This window comes from Ailuropoda melanoleuca, chromosome 14 (assembly GCF_002007445.2).
Source record: "Ailuropoda melanoleuca isolate Jingjing chromosome 14, ASM200744v2, whole genome shotgun sequence".
Classification (NCBI taxonomy): Eukaryota; Metazoa; Chordata; class Mammalia; order Carnivora; family Ursidae; genus Ailuropoda; species Ailuropoda melanoleuca.
The window spans coordinates 16,217,342-16,231,864 of NC_048231.1; the positions used below are offsets into that span (position 1 = coordinate 16,217,342).

At 46.7% G+C, this 14,523-nt stretch overlaps 1 protein-coding gene across 2 annotated transcripts in view; it reads left to right on the top strand.

Moving 5' to 3' along the window:
* The first annotated feature begins 1,561 nt into the window (after positions 1-1,561).
* The window catches only part of FLVCR2 (FLVCR heme transporter 2), a 49,777-nt gene continuing 36,815 nt past the window's right edge, over positions 1,562-14,523 (top strand). The window contains exon 1 of one of the 2 annotated variants that reach the window (XR_004620458.1): positions 1,562-2,629. Coding sequence is in view for 1 of the 2 variants with exons in the window: in XM_002914706.4 (XP_002914752.1) it covers positions 1,943-2,629 (687 nt within the window). In the remaining variant the exon portion in view is untranslated. The remainder of the gene's footprint in view (positions 2,630-14,523) is intronic. The other variant, XM_002914706.4, reaches the window with a different exon arrangement.

Genomic DNA, 14,523 nt, shown 5'->3' on the forward strand with positions numbered 1-14,523 from the left:
AAGCCTCAAAATAACACTATGAGGTGGGTACTTATGATTCCATCATCCCTATTTTATGGATGAAGAAACTGCGGCAGAGACGGGGAGTATCTTAATTTATATCACACACCTGCGAGTAGCGAGGCTGGTGTTTGAACCCAGGGAGAATCTGGCCTCTTATCCCTCCCGGGGCTGAAATGGACACTGGAACAGGCATTTCTGCCCTGCAGGTCTGACATTCTGGAGGCGATGAGTTGAGGGATTACCCTCTGTAATGGGCTGGGACCACCGGGTGGCAGCCCAGGGCTACTTAAAGACCACACTGAGCTGGGTATTTCATCCCACAACACCACCGCTGGCTCTAAAGACTCCAAACTCCAAGCTACCCTCCACCCGCAGGTGCTGGCCTAGGAGGCTGTCCAGGGACCAACAGGAAAGAAGGGGCCTACCTCACAGGTTCAAATCTGAGTTCCCCAGGAAAAGACCACGTCCGCATGATATGGGTTTGGAATACAGGTGAGGTTCAGTGGAGTGGAGTCTGGAGCCGACGACCAAGAAAGAGTTCTTGAGACGTCTTTGGTGCAAAATGGTGGTGGTTTATGAAAGGACGGGGACAGGACCCGTGGGCAGAAAGAGCTGCTCCCCGGGGTTGTGAGGGGTGGCTGATTATATACTATGGGGTTGGGGGAGGTAAGGCAAAGGGAGGTCGGGGAAGTACTTTCATGTTAAAGAAGACTCACAGGATACCAGAGGTCTTGCCATTCTCAAGTTAAGGTTGTTTACCCTTCTAGTAAGACATTAACGTGAAGATAGTTGGGAACTTCCCGGCTTCCTGGAAGTATTGTCTATTGCCTGCAGGTTATCAAGACATTTAATTCTATTTACAATCCCTTCTGGAAGCTAGGTTACTGATAGCTTTGTTCTTGTAGACCGCTAAGACATTTGTAAACTGAGGGAGGCTCAAGTCTTGCAGGATTGTGGTCTCTATAAGTTAACTATGTCTTTTTCCTTTAGGGCAGCCAGGAGAGTCTTAGAAATGTCACATACATTCCTTGGCGGGGGATAGGGGTTGCAGGATGTAAGTTTCTGCTTTGTCCTCAGCTTGCCTTCTGTTCCCTCATCACGCAGGCAAAGCAACCAGCAAAGGAGTTTCCTGCAATTCCCGAGTAGGGGCAGAGCAAACCAGACCCAGAAATCTACAAATCTCGTTATACCGAAAGTTCAGCAAGGGTCTGGGAGCTCAGCCAATTGGTAAAAAGTCGGGAAGCCCTTTTGGATTCCCCAGAGCACTCTGGAGGCGACCGGCATTGGTGCCCACGCTCAGGGGATGGGGACCCGGGCGATGAGACTCTTATCTGTGGGATTACCTTGGCAGAGCTCCGGGATTTTTTCCGGCGGGGTCCCCGGGGAGAGGCAAGTGAACCTGAGGGGCAGTGCAGGGGGTGGGGGTTAACCCGGCGGTTTCCATGGCACCCAGGGAGTGGGGGAGGAATGCACCCAGCAAGCTGTGGCGAAACAACTGCGCAGCGGGACCAGCCGGGCTGGAGAAGGCGCGAGGGAAAGGGGGCGGGGCCCCAAAGCCACCCCGGAGCGGAACCGAGTCCCACCTAGAGGCTCCGTGCCAGGCGCGAACTTTTCTCCGGGACTGAGAGACTGAACTTGGCTTGAGCCCCTGGGGAGGACTCAAGGCACCCGTAGCCAGGACCAGGCTGAGGTGTCTGCGGCCGGCCTAGGGGACAGCGGTCGGTGGCAAAAGACACCAAGGAAAAGTGGGAGCAGAAGCTTGGGGGTGAGTGAAAGGAGCTCGGCTCGCAGTTTTTTAACGCAGGCTCGGGTCTCCGTTTATTCTAGGGTGGGCCGGGGCAAGTGCCCTGTCAGCTCTAAGGGAGCAGCCGAGGCCACTGTCCCTTAAGACTGCCGGGGTCCTCAGCACCTGTGTCGGGCTCCAGGAGAGGCTGTGGGCATGGTGAATGAAGATCCCAACCCGCAGGAGCACGATGGCACCCCCGCGCAGGAGCCTGCTCTGCGGGCGGACCCCAGCGCCTCCATCCACCAGAGCGTGTCGGTGCACCCGAGCGTGTCTGCCCACCCCAGCGTCTCCATCCACCCCAGCGTGTCGGCGTACCCAAGCAGTTCGGCCCACCCCAGTACCTTGGCCCAAGCCGCTGGCTTGGCCAACCCCAGTAGCTCGTGCCCCGAGGACCTCAGCGTGATCAAGGTGAGCAGGCGCCGCTGGGTGGTGGTCCTGCTGTTTAGCTTCTACTCCATGTGCAACGCCTTCCAGTGGATACAGTACGGCTCCATCAATAACGTCTTCGTGAAGTTCTACGGGGTCAGTGCCTTTGCCATTGACTGGCTGTCCATGTGTTACATGCTGACCTACATCCCTCTGCTCCTGCCGGTCGCCTGGCTGCTGGAGAAATTCGGCCTGCGCACCATCGCCCTCACCGGCTCTGCTCTCAACTGCCTGGGGGCCTGGGTGAAGTTGGGGAGCGTGAAGCCACATCTCTTCCCAGTCACGGTCCTAGGCCAGGTCATCTGCTCTGTGGCCCAGGTCTTCATCCTGGGCATGCCGTCCCGCATCGCTTCGGTCTGGTTCGGGGCTGATGAGGTGTCAACAGCCTGCTCCATAGCTGTGTTTGGCAACCAGGTGGGTCGGGGAGTGGGCGGGTGTTCAGAGGAATGGGCATCGTCTCATCGTGAGGCTCGCTGTGTTAGGCTGTACCTGAGGGCACCTGTGTGGGAGCCTGCAGTCTTGTGACTTCAGCAGTGTTTGTGACTCTGGGTGACTTCGTGTCTGGGTGGGAGTGAGGGATTGTGACTGGATGGCTGGCTAAGTGAAGGGCCGGGGAACTGAAGGAGGAGACCTTTTCCTTTACCGACAGTTTCTCCTCCCCCAGCAGAAAGCATGCTTCTGGAACGTCCGCGGGTTTATGGTTTCCTTCCTGACCCGTCAGTCCACCGGCCTAGACCTGGGATTTCAGGAAAGCTATTCTTTCTCAGGGAGCAGTCCACGGGCATCAGATTCTTCTAGGATTGTCAGAATTTGGTGGATATTTTTAGCCTGACCCACCAGCTTTCCTAGAGTGCAGTATCTCCCATACTAACGGAGAATCACAGAGCACTGGCCTGGTGGTGTTTGGCCCCGTGCTTACTGTTTTTTATACACAGCTGCAGCCAGGACAGTGGAAACAGTGCTCTGGGCCAAACTGCTTCCCTGGGGGTTAGAGCCAAGCCTAGCAGGATGGAGTAGAAATCTCGCTCTGAACTTCCAAGGCCTAGAGACCTTTTTGGGAAGGCGTGGAAAGCTCTTATCTCGATCCCTTTTCTTTCCTTCTTTTTGGAAGGAGGCTCTCAAATTCTATGCATCTCGGTGAGGTTATGACTCAAAACGTTGGGCATGTTATGACTGCCTTCTCCAAATGTTTGAGGCAAGTATTTATGGAGTCCTTCTCTATCTAGACCACTGCCTCCAGGTCCCACTTCTTCCTAAGCACCTGCAGTTGTTTTCATTTTATTTTATTTAACAAATGAACAGTAACCCATAGTTCTTACAGGATTTTTCCCTTATAGGAGGATAAAGCTGGCAGGTGAAGGGCAGGACCTTTCCAATTTCCCAACGGTTCAATCTCCCTGCGAGCAGCAGAACAGGATTCAGGAGAGGTCACTGCAATCTCAGACCCGCTGTTTTGGGGGAGAGCAGGGTTGCTAAGTGGGAGAAGCCCCTCCAGTGGCCTGGCGAGATCAGAGAATCCAAAATTTTTTGGTAAACCATAAAGCACAAACGAATAGGTTTTCAGACCCCTCCTCACACACCTGGGAGGGAATTTGACACCAGATACATCTTTAAAGTTTAATAAGACTAGTTTCTCATTCCCCACGCCCACTCCCCACCAAGGTCAGGAAATGCTGAGAATTTTACATTTACAAACACCCTCACAGCATATATTTGTATCATGGAGCCATCTATTCAATCTGATCTTTTTGGCTTAACCTTTAAAAAATGTATGAAAAACTGAATTGTTTATGCTTCCTCGTGTCGGGATGACTATCTATGTTTGGTTCTTGGCGTGTGTTTTATTTAACCTTTCTTTCTAAGGCACGGCTGAATGGAGGAGAGATAGTATTAGAGTACCCTGAGTTTTGCCGCTTAGAAAACAAAGGCTCCACAGAGTAGTGTAAACAGACTTCAGATGCTATTCCACAGAGTAATTCTTCTTGGCCTGCAAAACTCACATTGATCAGCTGAACTCTGTACCCTGGTCATTCTGACCTCCCTCTTCTAGTGCCTCTTAGGTACTCCACACATGCGCCAGCAAATTTGCTTGCATCAAATTCACCATTCATTTATTTATTCATTCATTCAACAAGCATTCACCTAGTGCCTCCCATTTGCCAGGTACTGGGCTAGGGCTTCAAAGATAATCGCTGCCTTTGCAGAGTTCCCATACCAGATTTTAAAATTGTACCAGGCAATAGGATTCCGATAAACAACCAAACAAACAAATAAAAGCCTGGATCAGCGTATAAAGGATTTATTTTCAGTTCTCCTTGAGATTTAATATCTTCTTTGCCTAATTGCTTAGAGGACGTTGAAGCAGAAGGGAGCTAATATCTATCAAACACCTATTATGTGCAAGCATTTTCTCATCTATTATTTAATTTTTCAACTCTGTGAGGTAGGTGGAATTTGTCCCTGTTGTTACACGGGTGAGGAAATTGAGACCCAGATAAATGGAGGAAATTTATCCAGGGTCCTACAGCTACTAAGTGGTAGAAGGGAGATTTGAACACAACTCCACCTCCAAAAGCCTGTGTCAATAGGCCTATATTGAGTTGTCATGTGGATAAGGCATATATTTTTTACTTTTTAAATTAAAATTTTAAATTAATTTTTAATTTTTCATTAATTAATTGTTTTTTTAAAGTGACAGTGCTTGAACTCCTGACCCTGAGATCAAGGCTTGAGCTGAAATCAAGAGTCGGACACTTAACTGACTGAGCCACCCAGGTGCCCCTAAACCATATATTTCTAAAAAGGGGGAGGGCAGGATTCTGAGGTTGGAATTCTGCCCCTTGTGTCTGGTTGTTGGTGGTGATAAAGTATCCAGCAGTTTTCTCCAGAATCTGAGAACCTCTGTACCTGTCTTCTGTTTTGAAGTCCCTGGCACTCTTATCGCCTCCCCACCCACTGTGTTGTAAACTGCTAAAGGGCAGATCGATTCTGCTTCTTGGAGCCTAGCAAGAGTCACAAGAAGGTGGGGCTCCAGTCTTCGGGAAGAAGAAACCAGTGAGTCCTCAGCTGGGGTGAGAGAGAGAAGGAGTCTTAGAATTGCAACAGAGCCTCTTCCCTTTGGCTCTGGCCAGTTGCATAGGTGGGGACAGCCTGGCATTGGGCAACACTTGTTCCATTGCTTCCAGGGAAATGAACCATATGGGGTTTTGAGTGATGCAGACGTGTGATAGCAGAAGGATTGGAAGAAAGCCCCGTCCTAGAGTCTGGTGATATCTTGATAGCCCTGGACAGGGGAGATGTGGGAGGGAGCTCGAAGGGACCAAGTCAGTTCCAGTATAACACCGAGATGGGGAGGGACTTCCTCAAGGACCTTGGGCAGCAAGAGCGCAGTGCCAACCAGAAAAAGAGTAGGAGAGAATGTTTGCTTTTCGAGTTATGAAAATACAGGAGTCTCCCCGTATCCCGGTTTCACTTTCCATGGTTTTAGTGCTCCGAGGTCAACCTGGAAACAGATGGTCCTCCTTCTGACCTATAGGAGGGGTCATCCATAGCCTAACACGATTTCACAATGCCACATGCTTCCCCTCACTTCATCTCATCACACAGGCATGTTATCACCCCACATCATCATAAGAAAGGTGAGCACAGTACAATAAGATAGTTTGAGAGATAGGTGACATTCGCTTAACTTTTATTACAGTATACTGTTACAGTGGTTCTATTTTATTACTAGTTATTGCTAATCTCTTACTGTGCCTAATTTACAAATTGAACTTTATCATAGGTAGGGATAGAGAAACACGTAGTCTAGACAGGGTTCAGTACTATCTGCAGTTTCAGGCATCCAGCGGGGGTCTTGGAATATATCCCCTGTGGATAAGGATGGATTGATCAGTCCAGTGCAGTCACCTTACCATAGAAACATAGCACCGTCCAATAGAAACATAAGGCAAGCCACGTGTAGAACTTAATTTCCTACTCGCTACATTAAAAATGGGTGAAATGTAAATTTTTTAAAAAGTAGAAAGAGCAGGTGAAACTAGGTTTAGTAGTATATTTTATTTAACCTGATATATCCAAAACAGTCTTTTAACATGTGATCTATATAATAAAATCACTAAGAAGCTATTTTCCATTCTTTTTTCCTACTGAGTCTTTGAAAATGGGCACGTATTTGGCACTTAGAGCCTTGCCACATTTCCCAGGACTGGTGAGATGTGTTCAATAGCCAGGTCGGACAGCACAGTTCTAGAAGAATGATGCTCTTTAGCGGGTGGGGGTGGGGGTGTTTTCCTTGACCCTCTTAGGGGCCCTGGTTGGGTCTAAAAATTACACTGATGAAGACAGGTTATCAGGAGAAAATCATCCAAATTTATTTAATATAAGTATTACATGATATGGGAGGCTTTCTAAGGAAACGAAGAAGCACTTAGACCTGTGTGCTTTTAGGCTGGGTTTGATGAAAAGTGCCCCATTATGGAGGAATACGACAGGTTAGGGGTATGAAGTTCGTGTAGTGAACCGGACGAAGCTGAGCAAGGCCTGTTTGTTATGATTCTCCTTGGTATCCTTTTGTCTCCAGAGGTAAGCATGCTCTTTTGCTCCAGGTGTGTGTGGGGGGGGAACCTCTTACAGGAGGGTTAAGGCCTGTTTCAGGGAAGAAGGGTGAGGAGGAGGAGGAAGTCAGAGTGACTTTCCTACTCTGCTGTTTTCTGAAACTCCCTCAGCTTAAAATATTCCAGGTGCCATAATTTGGGGGAGCATGTCCTGAACCACATCATGTTTAAGCATTTGGAAATAGATTCTAGCAGAAAAAGATGGGCGCTAGGAAACCGAGGCCAGCCTTGAGGTGTTCGCTGGACCGGCTGACCATGTGGTAATACCAGCGAGGCTGGGTGTCTGAGATTGACTCAGAGGTCAGGGTCAGGAGGTGGGTGGTCAGCCTACTCTTGTTCCCAAATCATGGTCATTTGCCATGGTCATATGTTAAAGTCTAAGCATATCGTTCTGGATTTTCTAATGTCAGAAGACTTTCAAGGTCTGATTGAAGTTGGGGGGAGGTGAAGGCAAACTCTTGTTCTCTTCTAGTGATTGTTCTTGTTACTTAAAGCACACAGAGTGCTTGCCCACGTGGCTGACCACTTTCTGGCCTCCCCTTATGCACTGGAGGACAGGAATAGGCCAGGTCTGGGAGGGCAGAAGGAGGCTAGTGGTGACTGACATGCAGTGGGGTGGGGCTGGGACCACACTTTCAAATGCTCCTGGGGGCCAGCCAGGTCTTATAAATGTGACAGTCAAAATGACTTTGGGGTGTGGTGGGGTCACAGCAAATGTGAGAGTCCATTTCCCATCTAAAGACAGCAGCTGCATCAGCTCCCACCAGCTGTTGGTATACGAAGCATGACCCAGTATTGCCAGATCTCATTTTTTTTTTCTTTAAGGAGAAACCAGAGATCCAGATTTTTAGATGAAGTCTGTATTTATTATTATTATTATATTATTGTAAAAAAGATGTGATATTTATCATTTTAACCATTTGTAAGTATACAATTCAATGGCATTAAATCCTTCTACAATGTTCTGTAAGCATTACCACTATCTATACCCAAAACTTTTTCATATACCCTCAACAATTGTGTACCCATCTAATAATAACTCCTCCTATCCCCCTCTCTCCAGCCCCTAGTTATCTCTGTTCTACTCTCTGTTTCTATGAATTTGCCTCTCCTAGGTACCTTATATAAGTGAAATCATACAATATTCATCTTTCTGTGTCTGGCTTATGAAACCTGTGTTAAGTGCTGATAACTAATTCATAAGAGTGTGCGTGTGTTTTTAATTATATTCCATTTTTCGAAACTGTGGATCAGATAAAACTTCAGTTTGAGACTTCTGGGGAAGGTAAAGCGGAAGTGAATTCCAGCTTTCCTTTGTCAGTCGGAAAGCCCTCACCAAGGATGCAGGCCCTCAGAAATGAGCTCGGAGGCTAGCAGCTCTGGGGAGGAAACCAGACCAAGCCGAAAATGGTGATCATTTGCCTCAACCTAGGGGTTGGGTAAAAATACAGATGTCTGGGCCCCCAGGTGGACCTCCTTAATCTGGACTCTCTAGGGGTGGGGCCGGGGCTCCTATCTGTTCACCTGGCTTCCCAGGTGAGACCAGTGATCAGTTTTCGACTGGGAGAGAGGAACAGTAGGCCTAGGGAAGACAGCCTCTTGCTTGGAGCCACGTTCTTGTCAGAGAGATTTATTATGTTTGTTGGTCCAGTGTGCCGGTGGAATAATTGGGAGCTCAGCCACTCACACTTCAGATTGAGGGAAGAGGCTGGGCTGGGGGTGGGGCTCATCATTTGGATTCATTTAAGGTTTTTAAAATATACTCCCACCCTGGGGGAATGTGAGGTGGAACCATGCCGATGCTCCTTCCTACTCCTTTTGTTTCTTTAACCTGCAGCTCAGGGCACTGGAGGAGGCCCAGGTTGGCCTGGCCTGACTTCTGTCTTGTCTTTGTTCCTTTGGTGGCATTGTTTCAGGTGCCTGGCAATTCTAGGGAATGGAGTCTAAGTCTTCAGCTTAGCATGCTAAGACCCCTACTCTTCACCATTTCTTTCTATCCAGTGTGTCTCTTATTCCCTCCCAGCCTTGCATCTCTGCTCTGATAAGTCTGGTTCTCTCCTTGAAGATACACTCACTGCTTGGGGAATAAGCCTTAGACCTTGAAGAGTGACATCAGCAAGATGGTGGCTCAGGAAGCATCAGACCTTCCTCCCCCTCCCCGGAAATGTTAAATAAACTAAAAACCAGCTAAAATCACTTCTAGTCAAAGATAGACAACAACCAGGCAAACACCCAACCAAGAAAAAGCCCCATTCAAAATGGTAGGAGATTTCATGGCATATTTACTTATCTTTTCCTTCTCCCTCCCTCCTCTCCCATGCTGTACTCCCAATAACCAGTTCCTTTCTGTAAACTGAATTTGCAACACTTTAACCTAATTGTATTTTTGTACACTAACAATGAACAATCCAAAAAGGAAATTAAGAAAACAATTTCAGTTACAGCAGCATCAAAAAAAAAAAAAATCCACGAATAAATTTAACCAAAAAGGTAAAAGACTTATACATGGAAAACTATAAAACATTGCTGAAAGAAATTAAAGAAGTCATAAATATATGAAAAAAGACATCCTGTATTTGTGGATTGGAAGACTTAATATTGTTAAGATGGAAATACTACCAAAAACAATCTATAGATTCAGTGCCATCCCCATGAAAATCCCAGTGATGTTATTTGCAGAAAAAGAAAAATGGAAAATAGAAAAATTCATGTGGAAGTTTAAGGGCCACTGAATAGCCAAAACAATTTTGGAAGAGAACAAGAAAGTTGGAGGTCTCACACTTCTTGATTTTTTTTTTTAAAGATTTTATTTATTTATGTGACAGAGAGACAGCCAGTGAGAGAGGGAACACAGCAGGGGAGTGGGAGAGGAAGAAGCAGGCTCCCAGCGGAGGAGCCCGATGTGGGACTCGATCCCCGGAACGCCGGGATCATGCCCTGAGCCGAAGGCAGACCCTTAACGACTGCGCCAGCCAGGCGCCCCCACACTTCTTGATTTTAAAACTAATAACAAAGCCATAGTAATCATGACAGTATGGTAATGGCATAAAGACAAACATAGACCGATGGAACAGAGAGCCCAGAAGTAAACCCTCGCATATGTGGTCAAATGATTTCAACCAGGGAGCCAAGGCCAATGGAAACCTTTTCCTTAAAAAAAAAAGAAAAGAAAAAGAAGAAGAAAGGTATTTTTTTAAGAGCAGTTTTAGGTTTGCAGCAAAATTAAGTTGAAGGTACAGAGATTTCTCCCCACCCTTCTTACCCCCACTCCTCAGCACACAGCCTCCCCTGTTGTCAGCATCCCCCACCAGAGTGGTGGACTTGTTACAGTTGTTAAACTTATACTGACACATCATGATAACCAGTCTTTTCAACAAAGGGTGTTGAGAACTCTATAAGGCGCAGGCGCACATTTGTTACAACTGATGAACCTACATTGACACATGATTATCACTAACCTTTCAACACATGGTGTTAGTAAAACTGTAAGACTATAAGAAGAAAACAGGGAAAACGCTTAGTGATGTTGGATTTGGTAATGATGGCAGTGATTTCTCGGTTGTGGTACTAAAAGCATGGGCAACAAAAGAAAAAAGATTCATTGGACTACATCAAAATAAAATACTTCTGTGTATCAGCGAACACTATCGATAGAGTGAGAAGGCAACTCGTGGGATGGGAGAAAACATTTTCAAGTCATATATCTGATAAGGGTTGATGTCCAGAATATATAAAGAATCCCTATAGCTGAACAAAAACAACAACAACAACAACAACAACAAACTAATCTAAAAATGAGCAAAGGACTTGAACAGGTATTTCTCCAAAAAAGATATACAAATGGTCAATAAGCCCATGAAAAGATACTCATTATCAGGGACATGCAAATCAAAAACACAATGAGATACCACCTCACACTCATTAGAATGGCTATGAAAGAAGAAAAAAGAAACAAGTGTAGGCAAGAATGTGGAGAAATTGGAACCCTTGTACGTTGCTGATGGGAATGTAAAATGGTGCAGTCTTATGGAAGACAGTATGGCAGTTCCTCAGAAAATTAAAAATAGAATTACCATATGATCCACCAATTGTGCTTCTGGCTATTTACCCAAAAGAATTGAAAGCAGGAAGTTAAACCAGATATTTGTATGCCCATGTTTATAGCAACATTATTCACAGTAGCCATAAAGGAGAAAGCAACCCAAGTGTCCATCTACAGATGAATGGATAAATAAGATGTGATATACACATAAAATGAAATAGTATTCAGCCTTAAAAGAAAAGGAAATTCTGACCCGTGCTACCCAAGGATCAACCTCGAGGACATTATGCTAAGTGAAACAAGGTAGTCCACAAAAGGAGAGATACTCTATGATTCCACTTATATGAGGGATTGATGTGTATTTTTTTCTGACACCAGCCAATTCTCCAGTTCTCTAACACCAACTGAAGGCCCTACAATTTAATTTAATTCTGACACTGACTACTTGGAGCTAATGCAGACTAACCCCACAAGTTAAGGGTTCAGTTCCACAAGACTGCCCCCACTTAAGATGCCATTTGCAAATCTTGGGGGCCAGCCAAACTTTTCACTGACTGGTTATAAATTGAGGGTTCCCACGACCCCTACTCAGGTTCCATAATTTGCTAGAATGGCTCACAGAACTCAGGTAAACATTTTATTTATTGGAAGGTAACTTAGTTTACTCGTTATTATAAAGGATACAACTCAGGAACCGCCAAACGGAAGAGATGTGGGGGCCTCTCTGGGCATGCCACCCTCCTGGCACTGATGTGATGTGTTCACTCACCAGAAAGCTCACCGAATTTCCTTGCTCATGTGTTTTTATAAAGCTCAATTTCTAGCTCCCTTTCCCTCTTCAGAGGTCGGGGGAGGATCAGACTGAAAGTTTCCAAACTCCAATTGTGTAATTTCTGGAGATCAGCCCATCTGAAGGCCATCTACAGGCCTTGCTCTGAGTCACTTCAGTAGCATAAATTCAAGAGTGGCGGAAAGGGGTTCTTAGTAACAGAAGACACTCCTATCACTCACGGGGTTCCAAGGGCTTTTAGGGCTTTGTGCCAGGAACCAGGGAAAAGGAGCAGATATATTTTGATATGCCACAGGTACAAAAGAGTACTCAAGTCATAGAGACAGAAAGTAGGATGGTGGTTGCCAGGGACTATGGGAGGAAAATGGGGAGTTACTGTTTGATGGGTGTAGAGCTTCAGTTTGGGAAGATGAAAAATGTTTTGGAGATGGGTGGGGGTGATGAATTACTTAAGTACATATGAATGTACTTAATTCCACTGAACCATACAGTTAAAAATGGTGAAAATGGTAAGTTTTATGCTGTGTGTATTTTACCATGCACACACAAAAGATCCATTGCTTGTGAGGTGTTCCCTTCTGGCTAGGTGCCTGCTCACCTCCTGTCATCAACTCATCAGTCTCTGTGCTCGGAGGAGTGCATCGAGCCTTCCCTGTACGTGCTGAGTTCACTGGGATACTGGCCTTTGTTTTCTGGAGATTTGTTTCCCCCTCTTCCTTATCTTTTCTCCTGTCCTTTCCCCCCCTTTCTCCTCCTTTTCTTTCAGCTAAATGGGAAACTTGTCAGAGGACTGGAAATTTGACTAATACACCTCTCCTATATCTCAGAGCAGGGCTCTGGGCATAGCAGGTGCTTACAAAGGGATGGACAAATTAATACACAGGAATTAAAGTGACGACTTAGTTGAGAGCTCAGGTCATTGGAGGAAGGAACTGTCATACCTAGATTTGTCTTTCTGATGTGATTCAATCTTACTCCTTCAATGGGGAGAGCGGATGCAGTCCTTACTGTGTGCCTTGAACCCTGCCAGACCCAGAGTGGTTGAGAACACCGTCTTTAGCTCTGCTGTGTTCCTTCAGACAAGTCCATTAGGTCTTCTACATTTTCATTTCTTCTTTGGTAAGCAGGAGATAATATTGGCTATCACAGAAGGTAAAGAAGAGGATTAAGTGAGACAAATGGAGGGCTCTTAGCTCACAGAGTTTATCAGATAAAAAAGTGCTAAATGAAGAACGGATGCTATCAGTTCTACCATCAATAAACGTAATTGCTCCTAATCTAGAAGGAGAGGCCAATACTTAAAGGCTCATAATACCACCATGTATCGGGCTCAGCGACATAAGTGCAAGGGACATTAACGGGCCACAGCATGTGGGAGGACATTACCCCAGGGTCAGCGCAATGGGGGGCAAGCAGGACAGCTTCCCCAAGGAGGTGATTTTTATGAGCTGATTCTTCATGAGTGGAGTGACCAGGAGTTGGGTGACTAGGGAGGGCGGGCCATTCTGGGAAGTTTCCAGGCGGTATTGTCATAGGGACTTGTCCTGCTTGAGAGCTACTCCAACTAAAAGCTGTGCGTAGGTGCTGGGAGGTGGCGTTACTTTCCCAGCATGTGGTGATGACACCTGTTGTCTGTGATGAAGACTTTGGAGTCTCTGGGGTAACAGATCCTGGTCCAACCCCTAGCCCCACACATCAGTCCTTAGTCTCACAAACCGAAGGTTCTGCTGAAGGAGGTGGGCTGTCCGGGCCTCTTAGGTGGACACAGCTTCTTTCTCCTGCCTGATTCTTGATCTTTTCCCGGCAGTGCTGTTAACAGGATGTCCTTTCCTTGACTTCAGCTCTCCCTAATCCCTAACATCAAACAGCCCCATGTGGATTGCAAGATAAGGGTCGGAACCCTGTCAAGGATTAGATAAAAAATCGTGTGGTTAATGTGACAGCTGGGGTTTCCTCTTCTTTCTTTGTTCTCTGTCTCCTGACTTCTGTCCAGCACCATTCCTGAACTTAACCCAATGCAGCATCTTTCTTCTCTTGGTTCTGAAGGACTAAGGGCCCTTTTCTTTACTGAGTCATTCTGAGGTGGGAGGCCTTCCTGCAGGCTCTGACTGTCCACCTCAATTCTTCTGCTTTCTGACCTCATTCCAGGCATCTTTCCTTTTTCATGCTGTGCAGACACTTTAGCTCGGCTTCTCAGCCCCACATGGTCCAAGCTGAGGCCTTGCTCGGGCTTGAGGGCAGGTAATAGCAGTGCCTTCGGTGTGCTGTAGGGGAGATGGGAGGCAGGGCTGGGCTTTACTTGGAATCAGTGTGTCTCAGAACCTCATAATGGAGCAGTGTTTGCTTTGGATCCTGTCTGATTCCTTCTCTTGAGAGGAGTTGAACACAAGTCCCTTTCGTTTCCAGGAGGCCACTTTTGATAGGACAGCTCTGCTGGCTCCGGGAGGCGGGGGGGGCATGAACGTGGAACAAAGATAGGAGTTTTTGTTTTTGTTTTTCCTCCTTTTTCCCCTTCTCCTCTCCCCTGGAAATTCCTGCTTTCTGCCCCAAATTACTGTGTTGGCAGGACTGGATCTCATCTGATGGCTGTGGATGCAGCTCTCTGGACATGAGGCTATTTGTAGTGTCCGTCTATTCCGAGAAGTGGGCAGGGCCCATTCCAATGGCTGTTTGTCTGGGGTGGTGGCTGGCCCTGAAGCAAACTCTGTCGGCTCGGACCTTTGCCCTGGGCTTCCAGTTCAGTGCTGGACATGTTTGTGGAACCACTCAGTGAGCTCCCTCAGAGGACCATTTCTTCTCTCCTGAGGAGCTCGGCAGGAATACAGATCCCTCTCTCCCCCGCCAACCCTGCCTCGGATGC